A 16,980-nucleotide genomic window follows, 5' to 3' on the forward strand; every position below is an offset into this window, starting at 1 on the left:
CGGGTGCCGGGAGAGTGAGAGCACAACAGGTAAGCGCAAATCACAAATGATGCTTTAAGTGTGTGTTGTGTGTGTGTGTGTGTGTGTGTGTGTGTGTGCATGTATATATATTTGTCTGCAAGAACATAAAAGGGGGGGAAAAGTGCATATGATTTTCTCATTATATTGGATTATATGTACGGGTGGGCCTATCAAATGGATTTGATGATTTGCAATATATTAATATAGTTTAATCACATTTTAAACATATCACTATTTGTTCTAAGAAGCAAAATTTTTTTAAATTGAATGGATTTTACTGAACTATTTTACTGTGTCAAATGCATTTAATTACATTTCCCAACGTAATGGAAAAAAAAAAGTTGAAAATGTCTCTGGCCAAAAAAAAAAAAAAAAGTTAAATTGTCATTTTAGGACTTTTTTTTTTTTTTGCTTAGTGAAAAAAAAAGTTGAAAATGTCTCTGGCCAAAATTACATATATATAAAAAAGTTAAATTGTCATTTTAGGACATTTTTTGTTTTTTGGGTTTTTGCTTGAGTGAAAAAAAAAGTTGACAAGTCTCTGGCCAAAATAAAAAAAAAAGAAAAAAGTTAAATTGTCATTTTAGGACATTTTTTGTTTTTGTTTTTTTGTTTTTTTTGCTTAGTGAAAAAAAAAGTTTGAAAATGTCTCTGGTCAAAATTAAAAAAAAAAGTTAAATTATCATTTTAGGACTTTTTTTTTTTTTTTGCTTGGTGAAAAAAAAAATTTGAAAATGTCTCTGGCCCAAATAAAAAAAAAAGTTAAATTGACATTTTAGGACATTTTTTGTTTCGGGGGTTTTTGTTTTTTTTTTTGCTTAGTGAAAAAAAAGTTGAAAATGTCTGTCCAAAAAAAAAAAAAAGTTACATTGTCATTTTAGCACATTTTTTGTTTTTGTTTTTTTCTTTTTTTTGCTTGGTCAAAAAAAAATTGAAAATGTCTCTGGCCAAAATTTAAAAAAAAAAAGTTAAATTGTCATTTTATGACATTTTTTGTTTTTTTCTTTTTTTTGGTTAGTGAAAAAAAAAGTTGAAAATGTCTCTGGCCAAAATAAAAAAAAAAAAAGTTAATTTGTCATTTTAGGACATTTTTTGTTTTGGTTTTTTTCTTTTTTTGCTTGGTGGAAAAAAAAAATTGGAAAATGTCTCTGGCCAAAATAAAAAAAAAAGTTAAATTGTCATTTTAGGACATATTTGTTTGTTTGTTTTTTTTACTTGGTGGAAAAAAAAAATTGGAAAATGTCTCTGGCCAAAATAAAAAAAAAGTTAAATTGTCATTTTAGGACATTTTTTGTTTTTGTTTTTTTTCGTTTTTTTGCTTGGTAAAAAAACAGTTGACAAGTCTCTGGCCAAAATAAAAAAAAAGAAAAAAGTTAAATTGTCATTTTAGGACATTTTTTGTTTTTGTTTTTCGTTTTTTTTGCTTAGTGAAAAAAAATTTGAAAATGTCTCTGGTCAAAATTAAAAAAAAAAAGTTAAATTATCATTTTAGGACTTTTTTTTTTGTTTTTGCTTGGTGAAAAAAAAAATTGAAAATGTCTCTGGCCCAAATAAAAAAAAAAGTTAAATTGACATTTTAGGACATTTTTTGTTTCGGGGTTTTTGTTTTTTTTTTTGCTTAGTGAAAAAAAAGTTGAAAATGTCTGTCCAAAAAAAAAAAAAAAAAGTTAAATTGTCATTTTAGCACATTTTTTGTTTTTGTTTTTTTCTTTTTTTGCTTGGTGAAAAAAAAATTGAAAATGTCTCTGGCCAAAATTAAAAAAAAAAAGTTAAATTGTCATTTTATGACATTTTTTGTTTTTTTCTTTTTTTGGTTAGTGAAAAAAAAAGTTGAAAATGTCTCTGGCCAAAAATTTAAAAAAAAAAGTTAATTTGTCATTTTAGGACATTTTTTGTTTTGGTTTTTTTCTTTTTTTGCTTGGTGGAAAAAAAAATTGGAAAATGTCTCTGGCCAAAATAAAAAAAAAGTTAAATTGTCATTTTAGGACATATTTGTTTGTTTGTTTGTTTTTTTACTTGGTGGAAAAAAAAATTGGAAAATGTCTCTGGCCAAAATAAAAAAAAAAAGTTAAATTGTCAATTTAAGACAGTTTTTTTTTTTTTTTTGCTTAGTGAAAAAAAAAGTTGAAAATGTCTGGCCAAAATTAAAAAATAAAAATATGCAGACAAATATATATATATATATATATATATATATATATATATATATATATACTGTATATACACACACACACATTTACATACAAAGTTTTTTTTTTTTTGCTTAAGAACTCCACAATTATTGTCTTTAAATGGTTTGTGTTTTGGTTCAGCTCTCAATATATACTGTAGCACATTTTCTTTATTTCTTATCATTTCTTTTTCTTGTTCTACAAAAAGTGGTTGGTCTCCAGTCCAGAGCAAAAACTTAGCAAGTGCATTTGCCTTCCACCAGTGTTTTATACTATTCCGCCATTTTGAAAACTCAGCTCCGTCGTGTGCGTCACTGTAATCGGTGTACCGAGAAATCGTGTGTTGACAAAGGTTCCGCATTGAACACAAAATAAGATTAACATGGATATGACGTGTGTGTGTGTGACACACATCATATCCATTTTCATTCATCTTTGTCGGCAGCATATCGGATACATTTAACCTGTGCGTCCAACCCCTGCAATTCATATAAGAAAATCGTAATATCTTTGTGTTCAAATAAACAGGCCAAAAGTTAACATTGAGTAAGAAAATGTTTAAGTGAAATGAGGTGACTTTTTAATTCAGTGTGTACTTTTTGTGAGATTTTAGTTATTAAAAGCAATAACAATGTATCCAATGAATTGATCTCCACAAAGATCCGCTCATCGTGTATAACGATGGCCGTCGTGTGACTTTTCTACCTTTGTGAAGGTGACCTTGGAGCAGACCTTCTCAGCTTCCCGTGGACAAGAACAGAAATACTGTACAGTATAGGCATGGAGTGGACAACAATGAAGAAAAAAAAAGAAAGAAAGAAAGAAAGAAAGAAAGAGCTTAACGCATCCTGCCTACTCTTCCTCACACATTTCCTCCACTCCACTCGCCAGCTGCTGAACACTCCTCGTCCTCCTCCGAAGATCACATGACTGCTCTCCGCCTGGTCAAAGCTGCGTGTTCTTCCTTCCTGGCTCCCTCGTCGGGATTGCTTCAAGGTCGTGACCCCCAAAGCTTGACGGACTCATTTGGATCTGGCTGCCTCCGCCATGTCTTCATCTTCACCCCCCCCCCCCCACCACCACCACCCGCACCTTCACATTCAGGCCATTATGCGACTGTGAGTCCTAAAAATCCGAACTAACGCACCCGAAAGGACCTCTTTTTTGTACCTTTTTACTTATGTCGGCTCCTCAGAGGAGCTCGTGTCCACCGTGTGCTTTCCCAAATGTGAGCATAGAGGAAGCATGCCAACCCGTTTTTGTTGTCCTGTGGCCATTTCGAAGAGGTGCCTTGAAATGAACATGAGGGCCCTCCATCTTCTTTTTTTTTTTTTTTTTTTTGCTTGAGTTTGCCGTCATCTTCATATTACCTCATTTCAATCCAACATAGTGAGAGAGAGAAAAAAAAAATCAATCTATGCAGACGTCAGTGTTGCATGAAGGAATTCAACTCACTCTGTTCAAAGTGTAATTAGCGTAATTCCCGGCCTACAGAGCGCACCTAGTTACAATCCTCACCGAGTACATTTGGAAAGGAAATACCATTTGGTACATACGTACGCCTACGTCTGCCTTGGGGGCGGGCAGCGTGGGATCGATTCCCGCTCAGTGATGGTGTAGATAGCTGCCCTGCGACTGACTGGCGACCACTTCAGGGTGTAGTCTGCCTTTCGCCCGAAGCTAGCTGGGATAGGCTCCAGCTGTCCCGCAACCCTTGTGAGGATAAGCAGCATGGATCATGACATGACATACGTACGCCGCAGCTGTGTAAAAGCCGCAAGTCCCCACACTGAAACCCACATTCAAACATGAGATATTTACAAAGAAAGACGGTACACAGAAAGAGTTTAACTCTAGCGCAGCGCCAATGCTAATGCTAGCGCCGTGCTACGCTAGCACTAACGCTAACAGGGTCGGTTAAAATAAAGCTTACCGGTAAATCTCACTGAGACACGGCAGTAACACAGCAGCAACACCCTGACACAGCGCTAACACCAGCGCGGCGCTAACAGGGCCGGTAAAAGTCCTCTGCACATATATTCCACCGGTCTCACTTTTACCTTTTCCGCCCGAGTGCCCCCTCGCGGGCAACGCACAAATTAGCCGCATCACCGCATAAACCGTGTGGAAAAAAAGTCGCGGCTCGTAGGCCGGAAATTACGGTACACACCCAGTCGGAGTCGCCAAAAAAAAAAAGGATGTAAGAATACAAGAATCGGACAGATTACGAAGAAAAAAAAAAGACTATGCATCCACACACATCTTGTTGCAGGATGTTTTATTTTGTTATTTTTTTATTTTTTGAACTCATGGTGCTCCCGCTGCAGGCGATTCTCAACGGTGTCAGCGGGTCAAGGGAGTCTGCAGCTTCTTCTCCAGCTGAGCAGGCTCACTAAACATTCGCAGTAGATCATTTTGTACATACTTTAAGTCACACGGGGCACTTTGTGATCCATTGAAGAACCCCCCCACCCAAAAGAGTCTCGAGAATACTTTCGATCCAATAATTAGGAAGAGATGTCCACCAATCTTCCTAAACCTTCTGAATCGCTTCCACAAATAGTTTGCAGCACATCCCTACATGTAGTGACAGGTTGCAGTCCCTCTTATCAAGGTGGACTCCTTCTAAAAAAAAAAAAATGAAAAAAAATGTACACATATATGATATGCATATATTATACATAGAGAGAAATCTATAGAGTGTCTATATATGGTCAAAAACTGATGAGATTTAAAAAAAAAAGAAATGCTGTTCCTTTATGGTTAATATTTTTTTTACAAATGAATGAGGGGGGTGTGAAGTATGTTAAGTGTGTTTGTACGTGTGGAGATTTAAAAAAAAAAAAAAACATTTAGAGACTAACATTCCCTGTCTGAAAATACAGACATACAGAGCAAAAAAAAAAAAGTGAAAGAAAAATAAAAACTCATCAAAATCTTTGTAGAAATAAAATTAACATTCCTTATTCATATTTTACACTCCGTCCTCCAGCTTAGTCCAGAGGTTTCCCTGCTAAAAAATAGAACATTTCTATAGAATTTTGGGACCCAAGTCCTATAGAAATTTTATAGAACATGTGTAACATATGTACAAATTCTATAGAATTTCTATAGAAATTGTTTAGCAGGGTTTCAACGTACGATGTAGAATATTTCACGGGATTCGCAGTAGCTGTCTCGGACTTCGTGTTCGTACTTAAATGGACCGTGATGACCAAAAAAAAAAAAAAAAAAAAAAAAATTGTAAACCATTTCGCAAGCGATGGTTCTACGCTGCCCATGTCGAACTTGTGACGGTGAACGCGTGCGGAGTGACGAAGTGTCGGGATGTTGATTTTCTTCCTGGTGACTTTTCTTGTGCCGTCGTCCCGTACGCGCAAGCGTCGACGTGCGACGCGGGTTGTCGCACTTTTGTGGAAACTTAAACAGACTGTCTCCTCTGTATTGGTTGGTTGGTGTATGTATACGTAAATATATATGAATATACATGTGTTTTTCCAACCTTCCACAATTAAGGCGTCGTCTGCTTCCTACATGAAGCCTCGAGAATCTCCAGATTGTTTTGTGTTTACAGTTACCAGCCGTGTGATCGTCTTTTCGGTTTTGTCTTTTCGGGTAAGACGGAGGGGCCAAAAGGTAAAATCAAGTCAATAAATATGAAAGAGAAATCCATCAATAAATGAAATCCTCTTACTTTACCATCAGGAGGGCTGAGTATGAAAGCTTCCCTTTTCAGGTCCTTATCCACTGAATACTTGAAGTAGGTGCTTCTCCTACCGTGAAATACAGTGAAGGAAACAAGTATTTGAACACCCTGCTATCTTGCAAGTTCTCCCGCTTGGAAATCATGAAGTTTTTATCGTAGGTGCATGCCCACTGTGAGAGCGATTATCAAAAAAGGAAAATCCAGAAATCACAATGTATGATTTTTGTTTAACGATTTATTTGTGTGATGCAGCTGCAAAGAAGTATTTGAACACCTGAGAAAACCAATGTTAATATTTGGTACGGTAGCCTTTGTTTGCAATTACAGAGGTCAAACCTTTCCTGTAGTTGTTCACCAGATATTGGGCCAGTCCTCCACACAGATCTTCTCTAGATCAGAGTTTCAGCTCCCTCCAAAGATTTTCTATTGGGTTTGGGTCTGGAGACTGGCTAGGCCACACCAGAACCTTGATATGCTTCTTATGGAGCCCCTCCTTGGTTTTCCTGCCTCTGTGCTTCGGGTCATTGTCATGTTGAAAGACTCAGCCACGACCTGTCTTCAGTGCTCTGACTGGGCACTGAACACAGAGGTTGTTCCCCAAAATCTCACAATACATGGCTGCGGTCATCCTCACCTTATTACAGTGCAGTCGTCCTGTCCCATGTTCAGAAAAACACCCCCAAAGCATGATGCTACCACTCCGTGCTTCACAGTAGGGATGGTGTTCTTGGGATGAAACTCATCATTCGTCTTCCTTCCAAACTCGGTTTGTGGATCTATGACCAAAAAGTTCCATTTTGGAACAAGTTTGAGTGGAGCTGATTGTATGGGTGTGGACAGGTGTCTTTATGCAGCTAGCAACCTCACACAGGTGCATCTGATTTAGCATAGTACATGGAGTGGAGGTGGACTTTTAAAACCGGACTAACAGGTCTTTGAGGGTCAGAATTCTCGCTGATAGGTGTTCAAATACTTATTTGCAGCTGTATCAAACAAATCGTTAAAAAAAAATCATACATTGTGATTTCTGGATTTGTCTTTTTAGATGATCTCTCTGTCACAGTGGACTTGCACCTACGATGAAAATTTCAGACCACTCCAAGATTTCTAAGTGGGAGAACATGCAATATAGCAGGGTGTTCAAATACTTATTTTCTTCACTTTATATCATTTTGCATTTCAGGCGTGCTGCCCATCTGTGCTGATTTAATATTATTATTTTATTGTATTTTTTATTTTTTATTTTTTTGCAATATGTGCCAATTGGAAGTGGTTTATGGAAGGGAGGTTGTTGCGCTGTTCTCTACGCAGCCAGATGGCTCCACAGCGGGGTCAAACATTGACTAATGCTGTGTGTGTAGTTCCATGACTTCGGGAGGACTATACAGAGCCTAAAAACGTGTTCATGTTGGGTTTTTTTTTATTCTACGAAAAAAAAAACATATTGAAGAAATCACTGTGACTAATGCCAGAAACATTGTTTGCTTTTCTATTCATTTTTTTGGTATTAAGTTAGCTTTACTGTTGTTGTTTTTTCAGTTGTTTCCGCTTGTTGCAAGCGCCAGTCGGGGACTGACCGCCCGATCTGTAAAATTGTTCTGAGCTGTACAGTACTGACCCGTAGGAGCGAGTTCAATGTGCGTGTCCAGCATGCCGAATGAATACTTGTGTGGACGTGGAGCATCATCCCTCACCCCTTGCATCGTGCCGGTGTGACGTCGGTGTTTGAGAGTGACGTGCGTCTCACTTACTGTGCCCCCCACCCCACACCCCCACACACACACACCCCCACCCCACATGCCCTTTAGTAAACAGCCTGTCAGTTTTGTGAGAGTGCAGCATGTTTTTTTGGGCCGCTGGTGTAAATGTTATTTTAAAAAAAAAACAGCGTGCGCGCGTATGTGTGTGTGTGAGCATTTATTATTTTATGGCAATGAGCGTGTGAGTGTGCGTGGGTGTTAAAATACAAGAGGAAAAATGATGTGGAACAATCTATTAAAGGATCAAACTATAAAAGAAAAACTGTGGGGAGTGGGGACGGGGGGCGGGGGCGGGGGGGGTGTCGCCAGAAGCATGGCTCCTCTTTGATGTTTCCTGTTTTTCAAGCTAGGAGGCTGTCCCTCTGTGCCCCACTTTGCTATTGTGCGTGCTGTAAGCGAATATTACTATTGCGTGTTGGCCAGCTTGTTTATATCCATCAAATAAAAGTGACTTTCTTTCTGTCAACGCCCGCCGTTATCCTCATTCCGTCCGCAAACATGACTCAGCGTTATGAATCGCTATTTTTCTGCCTAACCGGTCACGCAATTTATTATCATTCATTCATACATTCCGTTCTTTAGAATCATTAGTGCTGGCCGATGTCACAAAAAATGTATTAGAAGCGGGCGTGTTCCTGTAATCAATCAGATTTCAAATTGTCCTCAGGGAACCGTCCAGCTGGCATTCAATAGAGCTCGCGCACGTGACGTCACCGTTTGCACGGCGCCATATTGCAGGTCAAACCGGGCTGCTCTGCACTGCGGGAGCCGTAGAACCAGAGCAGGTTTTTCAAATTGCCCGAGACCTGTTGTGCTGTTAGTTGTTACAACAGATGAGACAGATATTCAAAGAGATCATTCTGTGGAACACCAGATGAAAAGACCAGAAAATAGTAATGGATTTCGGCAATTAAACATGATGGACGGTGTACGGCCAAAATACCCACACGCCTGTGTAGCAATCGCTTCGTTGCAGGTCGGAATTATTCTTCTCAATCTCAAATTCCCAAGAAGTATTCATAATGCCAAGTTGGCTCATTTGAGAACAAAGCGTTAAAAATTAAAAAAAAACTGTCGCAGAGGTTTACGGAGGTTAAGTGTGACCGCTATCGCTTCCGTGTACATTCCATGGAGACGACTCCGTCCTCTTTTTTTTTTTTTCAGTCACAGTTAATGAATGCGAGTTTGTGTAAAACCAGGGGTCATTTATTTAAATCTATTGTATTGAATACTGGCGGAAGAGATCGATGGATTCCAACAAAGTTTAATGTGTCGCCGAACACGCTTCCGCGTTCACGAGCCGTCACAATGTGGGATTTATTCCTGATGAGAACAGATCCAGCATCAAAGTATTTGTATTCGTCCAGACTTTTATACGCTTTCAAACCTTTCCGTGTAAATCTCGACGACTTCCTCACCAGGTCCACGTGTAGATCCGGTTGTCCAAGACAGGCGGAAGCGAATTAACAGTTCAATTTTCTTAACAACAAAAACATCGATTTCGGCATTAAATATGGGTCCTCTATGCCAAATGTCTCTCATTTTTCCACGTACCGTCGTTTATTTTCACCTTCTAAATGTCTGACGGTATCGGACAACACTGTGGGCGTCGTGCTACAAGACATATTTCTGTGTCGTCTCCAACCGACTTAGCATTGAGCAATGCTTAGCTTGACCGGCAATATGGCGAGGGAAACCAAAGTCACGTGATTTTATGACGTAGGTGGACGAGCTCTATAGACTGTTTTCGACCACATGACTACATCCGGGGCGCACGGCCATGTTGGATGGGTTCACCCTACTGACGCGCCGTTCGCTGCATCGCTTTTGCATACATACCGCAGTTACACAAATGTTCGTACGACTGTTAAAAGTGACGCGTGATGCCTAACAAGACTTTGGATCGGACTATCGGACTACTATTGGACTATCGGGGTTCATTAGATGTTGTTTCAAGAAACCGTTACGACAGGAAGTGCGCTTTGATAGAAAATATCAACGCATATGCCTTATTATAATAAAACGGAAAACACAGATTTTGGAGACTTGCATTGCATTCACACACGAGTATTATGTAGGCCCTTGGCCCTAAAGAATACTTCTCTTTCACAGAACTTAGTTATCGCTAAGTAGGTGTGAAATTTTAAAAGGTATCAAATACTTACCAAGAACAAAATGCTCCGAGCAAAGTCAGACACGTAAGGGAATGACTTTGCTGCTAGATCGGCTCTTAGAGTACCGTTGCCAAAGTCATATTTAAATCATTACGGAAAACCACAAAACATAAGATGAAGTAGAAGAGCCTTTGTGGACGACTGAGAAAGAGAGCCATTATTATAAGCGATCATAATTTAATAATCATGACAGCAATTTGAAGAAAAAAACCTTAATAACTTTACAAAACGTACGACCCTCCGTTGCTGTGAAGTAACGGTAACTGCTGTTTTTTTGTCAATCCTACCAGATCCTAACCAGACCAGTCATATTGTTGAAATAAAAATAACATTTCAGTCATATTGTAATAATAATTTCTTACCCTTCCAAAGAGCAACAAATGTTCAGCATGATCTGCGAATTCCAGAATATTTACACTGCGCCGGTATCGTCAGTCTTTAATTTCCATCCATCCGAGGTTGCCCACCCGGAGCCGGCCTTCGACCTCCCGCCGTCTCCCTTCGCTTTGGCTCCCCCGCCGAGCTCACGCAGCAGAGTTTTCATCTGGGAGGGGAGCTGGAACAAATGAAGGCCTTGGAAGGGTTCGGGTAAGATCCCAGGAGGCCGCGCCACGTCCCGGTCGAACGTGACCAGGACGAAACGTTCTCCGGTCCTCCCTTGCCGTCTGTCCCCCAGGATGAGGCACAGCGAGGCCACGAACACGTCCGAGTACGGCGACTGAGGCGCGTCGCCGTCTCCTCCCCCCTCCCGGAGAGACTCCAGTCGCTGGCGGCTCCACTCGTGCGCCAGCCCCAAGGCTTTGCGGGTCAGGATGATGACGGCGCGGCCGCCCAGGTTCTTCACGCGCAGCAGCTGGGAGTGAAGCCACGGGAGGGGGCCCAGGTCGCACTGCTCCGTCCTGCTCCACTGGTCCACCGACACGCTGAAGCCGTGGTTCTGAAGCAGGGATCCCAGGTCGCAGACCTCGGAAACGCCGTCGTGGATATCCGGGGGGCTCACCAGGACCACGTGACCTTTCCGGCCATCTTAAAAAAAAAAAAAAAAAAAAAGAGAGAGAGAAAATATTATTGCGTGGATTTCCCCTTTTTGGAAATTTAAAAGTACAAACGCTTACTCTCGGCACATCCTTCACGGAAAGAGTGGCTCGCCCATTCTATGAAATCGGAAAATGAATAATAATTAGGCATAGTTGCAAGCTAAGTAGTAATATGAAGTCATGTCAATGTTGCCAATAACTACTGTCTGAAAGGTCATAAAAGGGGGAAGGAAGATCGTGTGATTTTCTCATGATATTGGATTATATGTACAGGTGGGGCTATGATTTGAACGCTGTTGTGTGCGCCACTGTAATCGGTGTACCTTGAAATCGTGCGTTGACAAAGGTTCCGCATATAACACAAAATGATTAAAATGCGCTACTTTTTTAAATAACTAATTGTTACTTTTATTGATTAACAAATGAACTAAACTAATCTAAAGAACTAATTAACAAATTATTATGTAGTAACTATTTATTTGGAATTAAATAATCAAACTATATTCATTAATACAATTACAAACTACACGAAGAACTGTTCGCACCTATGGACAATTTTGAGTCTCCAACAAACCTAACGTGCATATTTTGGGAAACTGCGACAACATGCAAATTCCACACAGGAAGGTCGGAGCCAAGATTGGACCCAAAACCTCAGAACTGCGAAGCAGGGAGGCTAACCGCTAGCTAACTCTGCTCACCCCTTCATATATATTCATTTTTAAAAAGTAGCTTTTGTACAGCTTGAACCTACGCTTGACAAAGTCATGACGAAGACGCGACATCAGTGCTGCCAAGGCGACCACGAGCAAAACAGCCACGGCAAGCAGAGTCCAGCGCCATCTTGGGGCTGCAATGACGACAACCAAAAATGAGAAAACGCGTAAACCGGTATTTATATTTTTTTTTTCCCACATTCCTGACACGAATCCTGAAAGCTTACATTGATGAGAGCAGAAAGGTCCGAGTAGGAGGCCCCCATCCGTTAAATTCACCTACGCACAAACACACAGCAGTGATTTAAAAAAAAAAAAAAAAAACATACAAAAATGCTTTATGATGGGCTTAAAAATAAATGCTCGAGAATGTTCTTTACCATCACACACGGTGACAGCTGCAGATTAATATCTTCAAAAACACCCTTTCTGACCTGGAAAGGAACAATTAAATGTTAGTGTAGTTAAATGCGGCATAATTACCTCGGTATTTGCCGTTCAAATATTTGCTCTACCATATGAATCCGACAAATGACGCACAATTGGACCAGTTTGGACAGCTGGGTAATTATACGTTGTCAAGAAGCCAGGCTCACTTCCACCCTAATTAATGTTATCTTTCTTCTTTGTTTTTAATTGAAAGGCATGAAAGTGGTTTTTATACTAAATTTTACTGCAATCAGGGCTTGACCACTGCATTAGCATGGGTTTGCATTCACACGTATGTACAAATTCTGGATGTGACACGGTTGTAGGAACGGAAATCCGGAGCCAACCCAGTTGTCATAAAATTACAGTATGTTTTTGTCTGTTTTTTTTGCACCTTTATTATCATATATTATCTCCAAACTACGTGCCCTCACCCCTTCCCTCTGAAGTAAAAGATTTTTATTGTTCATTTATATTAATTTGACATTGTTTTCTGTTCATCAAATGGTTCATATTGTCTATAAATGCAGTTTTTGTTTATGTTCCCCGGGTTATGGAACCGATTAAATGAATGTACATTATTCCCTATGGGAAACGCTGCTTCAGTTTTTGTACAATTTGTTTTTTGACTAATTACAGAAAGTGGAAAAGCAACTGTATATATGATTCACACTGAAATGCACACAACATAAAAACATAGGAGTACACAGTGATAATGTAATATTGCTTTTGTGTGTTGTTTTCTTACCCATCGCACGTTACTGTTTTGCTCCCATGTGGTATTCTCCAGCCGCTGCCGGAAGCCCTCAATTTCAGCGCATGGGTGACCCGAAGCCCGCCGACAGGGCCACACCTCCCCCTCCAGCCTGCACGGGGCGGACAAGTTCCACAGCAGCATTTGGCCCTTGTCGTTCATCCGACCGTGGCCCACAGAGACGGTCAGGTTCTGCCATACGTTCTTCTGAAGGGAACCTGATGGCGATACGCCGTCGGCAGCATCAGCAAAGAGACGAAAGTGGTCACACGTTTCCACGGTACCCCATAAAACCACAACAATGTCTACACAGAAATGGACTGCATGGGGGTGAGGTTACACGTCGAGGATTCTGACATACCCGTGTTTGTGAAGGGGCAGCTCCGAGAGCGTCTCGGCTTGTCATCGTCCCAAACCTGCCAAGACGTTAACTGCCGTTTGGTACAGAATACACCGCCATGCGTGTGTTTCGTGGGCACGTTTGAATTCAAAGTACCTGGAGGCACAAGCAGGGCGTCACGGAGTGCAGCGGGATGGTCTTTCTCTCCCAACTCTACGGGAAACACATGAGAAATCAACAGGTTTTGTTGTTAGTTGTTGGTTTTTGCAGAGGATAAAGAATATACCATAATTTCCGTCCTACAAGCCGCGGTTTATGTGGTGATGTGGCTAATTTGTGCATTTTTTTCTAACGGCCAGAAGGGGGCACTCAAGCGGAAAAGGTAAGAATGAGACCGGTGGAATATATGTGCCAGGGAAGTGACTTTTACCGGCCCTGTTAGCACTGCGCCAGCGTGTTGCTGCTGTGTTACTGGCGTGTCTCAGTGATATTTAACGGAAGTTTTATTTTAACCTGCCCTGTTAGAAATAGCGCAAGTGTAGCGCGGCACTAGCATTAGCGTTAGCATGGCGCTAGCGTCAAACTCTTTCTGCGTACAGTCTTTCTTTGTAAAAATCTGGTGTTTCAATCTGGGCACTTGTGGCTTTTACACAGCTGCAGCGTACTGTATGTATGTACCAAATGGTATTTCCTTAACAAATGTACTGAACGAGGCTTGTAACCAGGTGCGCTCTGTAGGCCGGGAATTACATTGTGTGAGTATTGTTAATTGTTTGTCGACAACCTATTTGTGTTCCAATAGCCTTGCCTTGAACCACGATGTAATGCCACCACAGAGATTTTATCCGTTAGCCCATCCATGGCATTTCCCATTACGGACTATAACCTAAATCCATTCATCCAATTCCAAAGCCGCTTATCCTCCTAGTTGTTTGAATAAACGTTTATGTTTCTTTGTAACTCAAGGTACCACTGTATTTTCTTTTTTTTAACTTCACAACACACGATGGAATATCGGTTAGCGCGTGGGCCTCACTTCTCGGAAGGTTCTGGGTTCGACTCCCAGCGCCCGATTTCCCGTGTGGGTTTGGCACATCCTCACCCTCGCGTCAAAAGGCTGCACGTTAGGTTCCCTTGTCACTTTAAATTGCCCATAGGTTTGAATCCCAGTGAGCGGTTTTGTCTATATGCACCTTGCTATCGACTAAGTTGTGTGGAAAATGGATGGAGGGATCAATTACGGCAATATGCCCAACACACACACAAACCTGGCATCTTCCGTCGGCCTCGTACTGGATGCAGACTTTGTTCCTCGGAGCAAATTTCAGCTCCACGTGATTCATTTCACGGTTAATGACACTGTTGACTGTGGGCACTGGAAGGAGTTCACCGCTTAATTCCCTTTCAATGCAAACAACGTCAAACAATTTCCACTCACCGTGACACTCTTTGATGGGTTTCTGCGGGTTTTGGGAGCACACTGCCGACAGACAAGAACAGTTTTGGGTTTTTTTTTTTGTCGTAAACCTGCAGCGGCCATTCATAAAAGTCCAACATGCGTTTCAAAGCGATACCTTCATTTAGAGATGGAGCCACGACTTCTTTGGTCCGCTGCAGCGCTTTCAAAGGATAAACGTACACGATACTGCCGAAGGAAACCCCAGCTGGATTCGTAATCGCCAGCGATACCTGCACAATCATAAATAATACATAAAACAAATGAGATGACCGTCTTCTTCTTTTCCTTTCGGCTTGTGCCGTTAGGGGTCGCCACAGCGTGTCATCTTTTTCCATCTAAGCCTATCTCGTGCAACCTTCTCTTTGGTCTTCCTCTCTATCTATTAGTACCACAATCAGGAGGGGGCTCAGCACGGATCCCTGATGCAGTCCCACTTCCACCTTAAATTCTTCTGACGCAATGACCATAATCCCTTAAAAAAAAAGTCGAGGAGCCATATTTTACCTTTGCCACGTTCTGCTCGAGTTCTGTAGAACAGATTTTGAAGTCCACCCTCTTGCATGCTGGGAAAGTCGGCGGCGTTTTGTAACATAACGTCACGGACGCTGCAGCACAGTGAACACAACAGTTAGCGCGAAACGTAGAATGACAACAACAAAAAATGTTCACAGAAAAAAAACAGAAGTTACATTTATGGAAACAAAACAATTGCATTAAACCAAGTAATAATAACATATTTAATGTACAAAACAGCCTTGGAGTAAAACAACAAGCAATCCACACTATTAATAAAAAAAGGCATTTTGTGTTTTAGAATAGAAAACTCTTTTACACGCAAAAAACAAATTAAACAATAATAATAATTCTTTTGGCGGCAGAGTGGCTCAGCTGGTAAAGCATTGGCCTCACAGTTCTGAAGACCCGGGTCCGATCCCGGCCCCGCCTGTGTGGAGTTTGCATGTTCTCCCCATGCCTGCGTGGGTTTTGTTCGGGCAGTTTGATTTCCTCCCACATCACAAAAACATGCAACATTAATTGGACACTCTAAAATGACCCTAGGTGTGATTGTGAGTGCGGGTGTTTGTCTCGATGTGCCCTGCAATTGGCTGGCGACCAGTTCAGGGTGTCCCTCGCCTCCTGCCTGTTGACGGCTGGGAGAGTCTCCAGCACTCCCTGCAACCCTCGTGAGGATAAGCGGATGGCTTTATTTATTTTGGAGTAGTGCCTCGATGGCCCCCGTCCATATGAAGGAACTCCTCTATCTGTGCAGGAGAATATGTTGAATTTCACCTGTCAAATTGGCGGCCTCCCTTCCGTCCCCCTCGGCGCGGCGCCCCGATCGGCCGCTTTGGTCCGCGCGGACGGCGAGCTGAGCGTCGAGCAGCAGACACAACGTGCAAGGCGCGTTGCCGTGGCAGCAAACCTCCACCTTCGCCCCCAGCGCCCGCACATCAGCAGCGTCGCTCTCCCAGATGCCGAGAGGGATCTCATCCGCCACGGTGCACTCACGTAGGCCCTAAAACAGGTGGGTGGGAGGCGGTCAAACTCATTTTTCTGTTGCGAACTAGTTTTGGATTCAGGAATCAAGGATATTGTTGATATCTTAACAAATTAAAAAAAAAAAAAAAAAGCATAAGGCAAGAAACTCAAATACAGAGATGGGTGACGGTAGATGAAAATGCTGCCCGGTTTAAAGGTTCCTTACCTGTGAACATGTGACTTCTGCCATGCCGTATCCAGGACGACCGCAGGCCGGTTTAGGAAACGCCAGTAGAAAACAACAAAAGGTCCAACGGAAAAGAAACATTTTGCTCCAAGAGTAAACATGAAGTGGCGTCCTAGGTTTTTTCCTCCGCAAGCGCTTGTGTTGGGAGTGTCACGTCGCTGAAAGCGGCCCGCATTGTTTTCCTCGAGGTTAGAAATTAACAGCAAGATGGCGCGGAGTTAAAAACTTGCTTGGTTTCACTTCAATCTGCGGGGGGGGAATAGGAAAAAATAAAAAGACAGGTAAGGAGTTTGGTGTCTTTTGCGGGATTGAGTTCAACCGATAAAAAGCATTGACACAAGTCTTAAATCATCATTTCAGATGAGCACAGCGCTGATTGTGTAAACAATCTGTGTATACAGTACAATTTAAACACTTTAAAAACACAGAGAAAGGAAATTGGGAATGGGTGACTTACTCTTTTGCAATCCATATCAAATAATCCAATCTGAGCGGTGGATTAAGCAACTCATGTTTGACATAAATTAGTCGTGGGAAAATAACACAAGTGATCACACCCTACCTCTCTCTATCGCTCTCTCTCTCTCTCTCTCTCTCTCTTCTCTCTCTCTCTCTCTCCGCGACACTGTTGGCACGAGGCAGTTCCAAATCCATATTTCTGAATCATAGCAGGACTCCACCCTTTAC

The 16,980-nt window shown here is 41.5% G+C and overlaps 1 protein-coding gene across 2 annotated transcripts; it reads right to left on the minus strand.

Moving 5' to 3' along the window:
• Positions 1-3,128: 3,128 nt before the first annotated feature.
• il17rc (interleukin 17 receptor C) lies at positions 3,129-16,888 on the minus strand. 2 transcript variants are annotated; one of them, XR_009796908.1, is made up of 16 exons: positions 16,751-16,888; positions 16,273-16,539; positions 15,858-16,083; positions 15,072-15,172; positions 14,683-14,797; positions 14,547-14,588; positions 14,377-14,483; positions 13,265-13,321; positions 13,130-13,184; positions 12,763-12,986; positions 11,966-12,019; positions 11,813-11,864; positions 11,624-11,719; positions 10,948-10,986; positions 10,195-10,858; positions 3,129-4,817 (listed from the first exon to the last, which is right to left on the minus strand). XR_009796908.1 is itself a non-coding variant. In XM_061833268.1 (15 exons), the coding sequence occupies exons 2-15, from the start codon at positions 16,372-16,374 to the stop codon at positions 10,245-10,247; spliced, it is 1,884 nt and encodes a 627-aa protein (XP_061689252.1). In that variant the 5' UTR covers positions 16,375-16,539; positions 16,751-16,888; the 3' UTR covers positions 10,016-10,244. The 2 variants fall into 2 exon arrangements, 1 of the variants encoding a protein (XP_061689252.1); XM_061833268.1 differs by lacking the exon at positions 3,129-4,817 and having other exon boundaries at positions 10,016-10,858.
• Between the last annotated feature and the right edge of the window lie 92 nt (positions 16,889-16,980).

The sequence above is a fragment of the Syngnathoides biaculeatus genome, chromosome 10 (assembly GCF_019802595.1).
Source record: "Syngnathoides biaculeatus isolate LvHL_M chromosome 10, ASM1980259v1, whole genome shotgun sequence".
In the NCBI taxonomy this organism is placed as follows: Eukaryota; Metazoa; Chordata; class Actinopteri; order Syngnathiformes; family Syngnathidae; genus Syngnathoides; species Syngnathoides biaculeatus.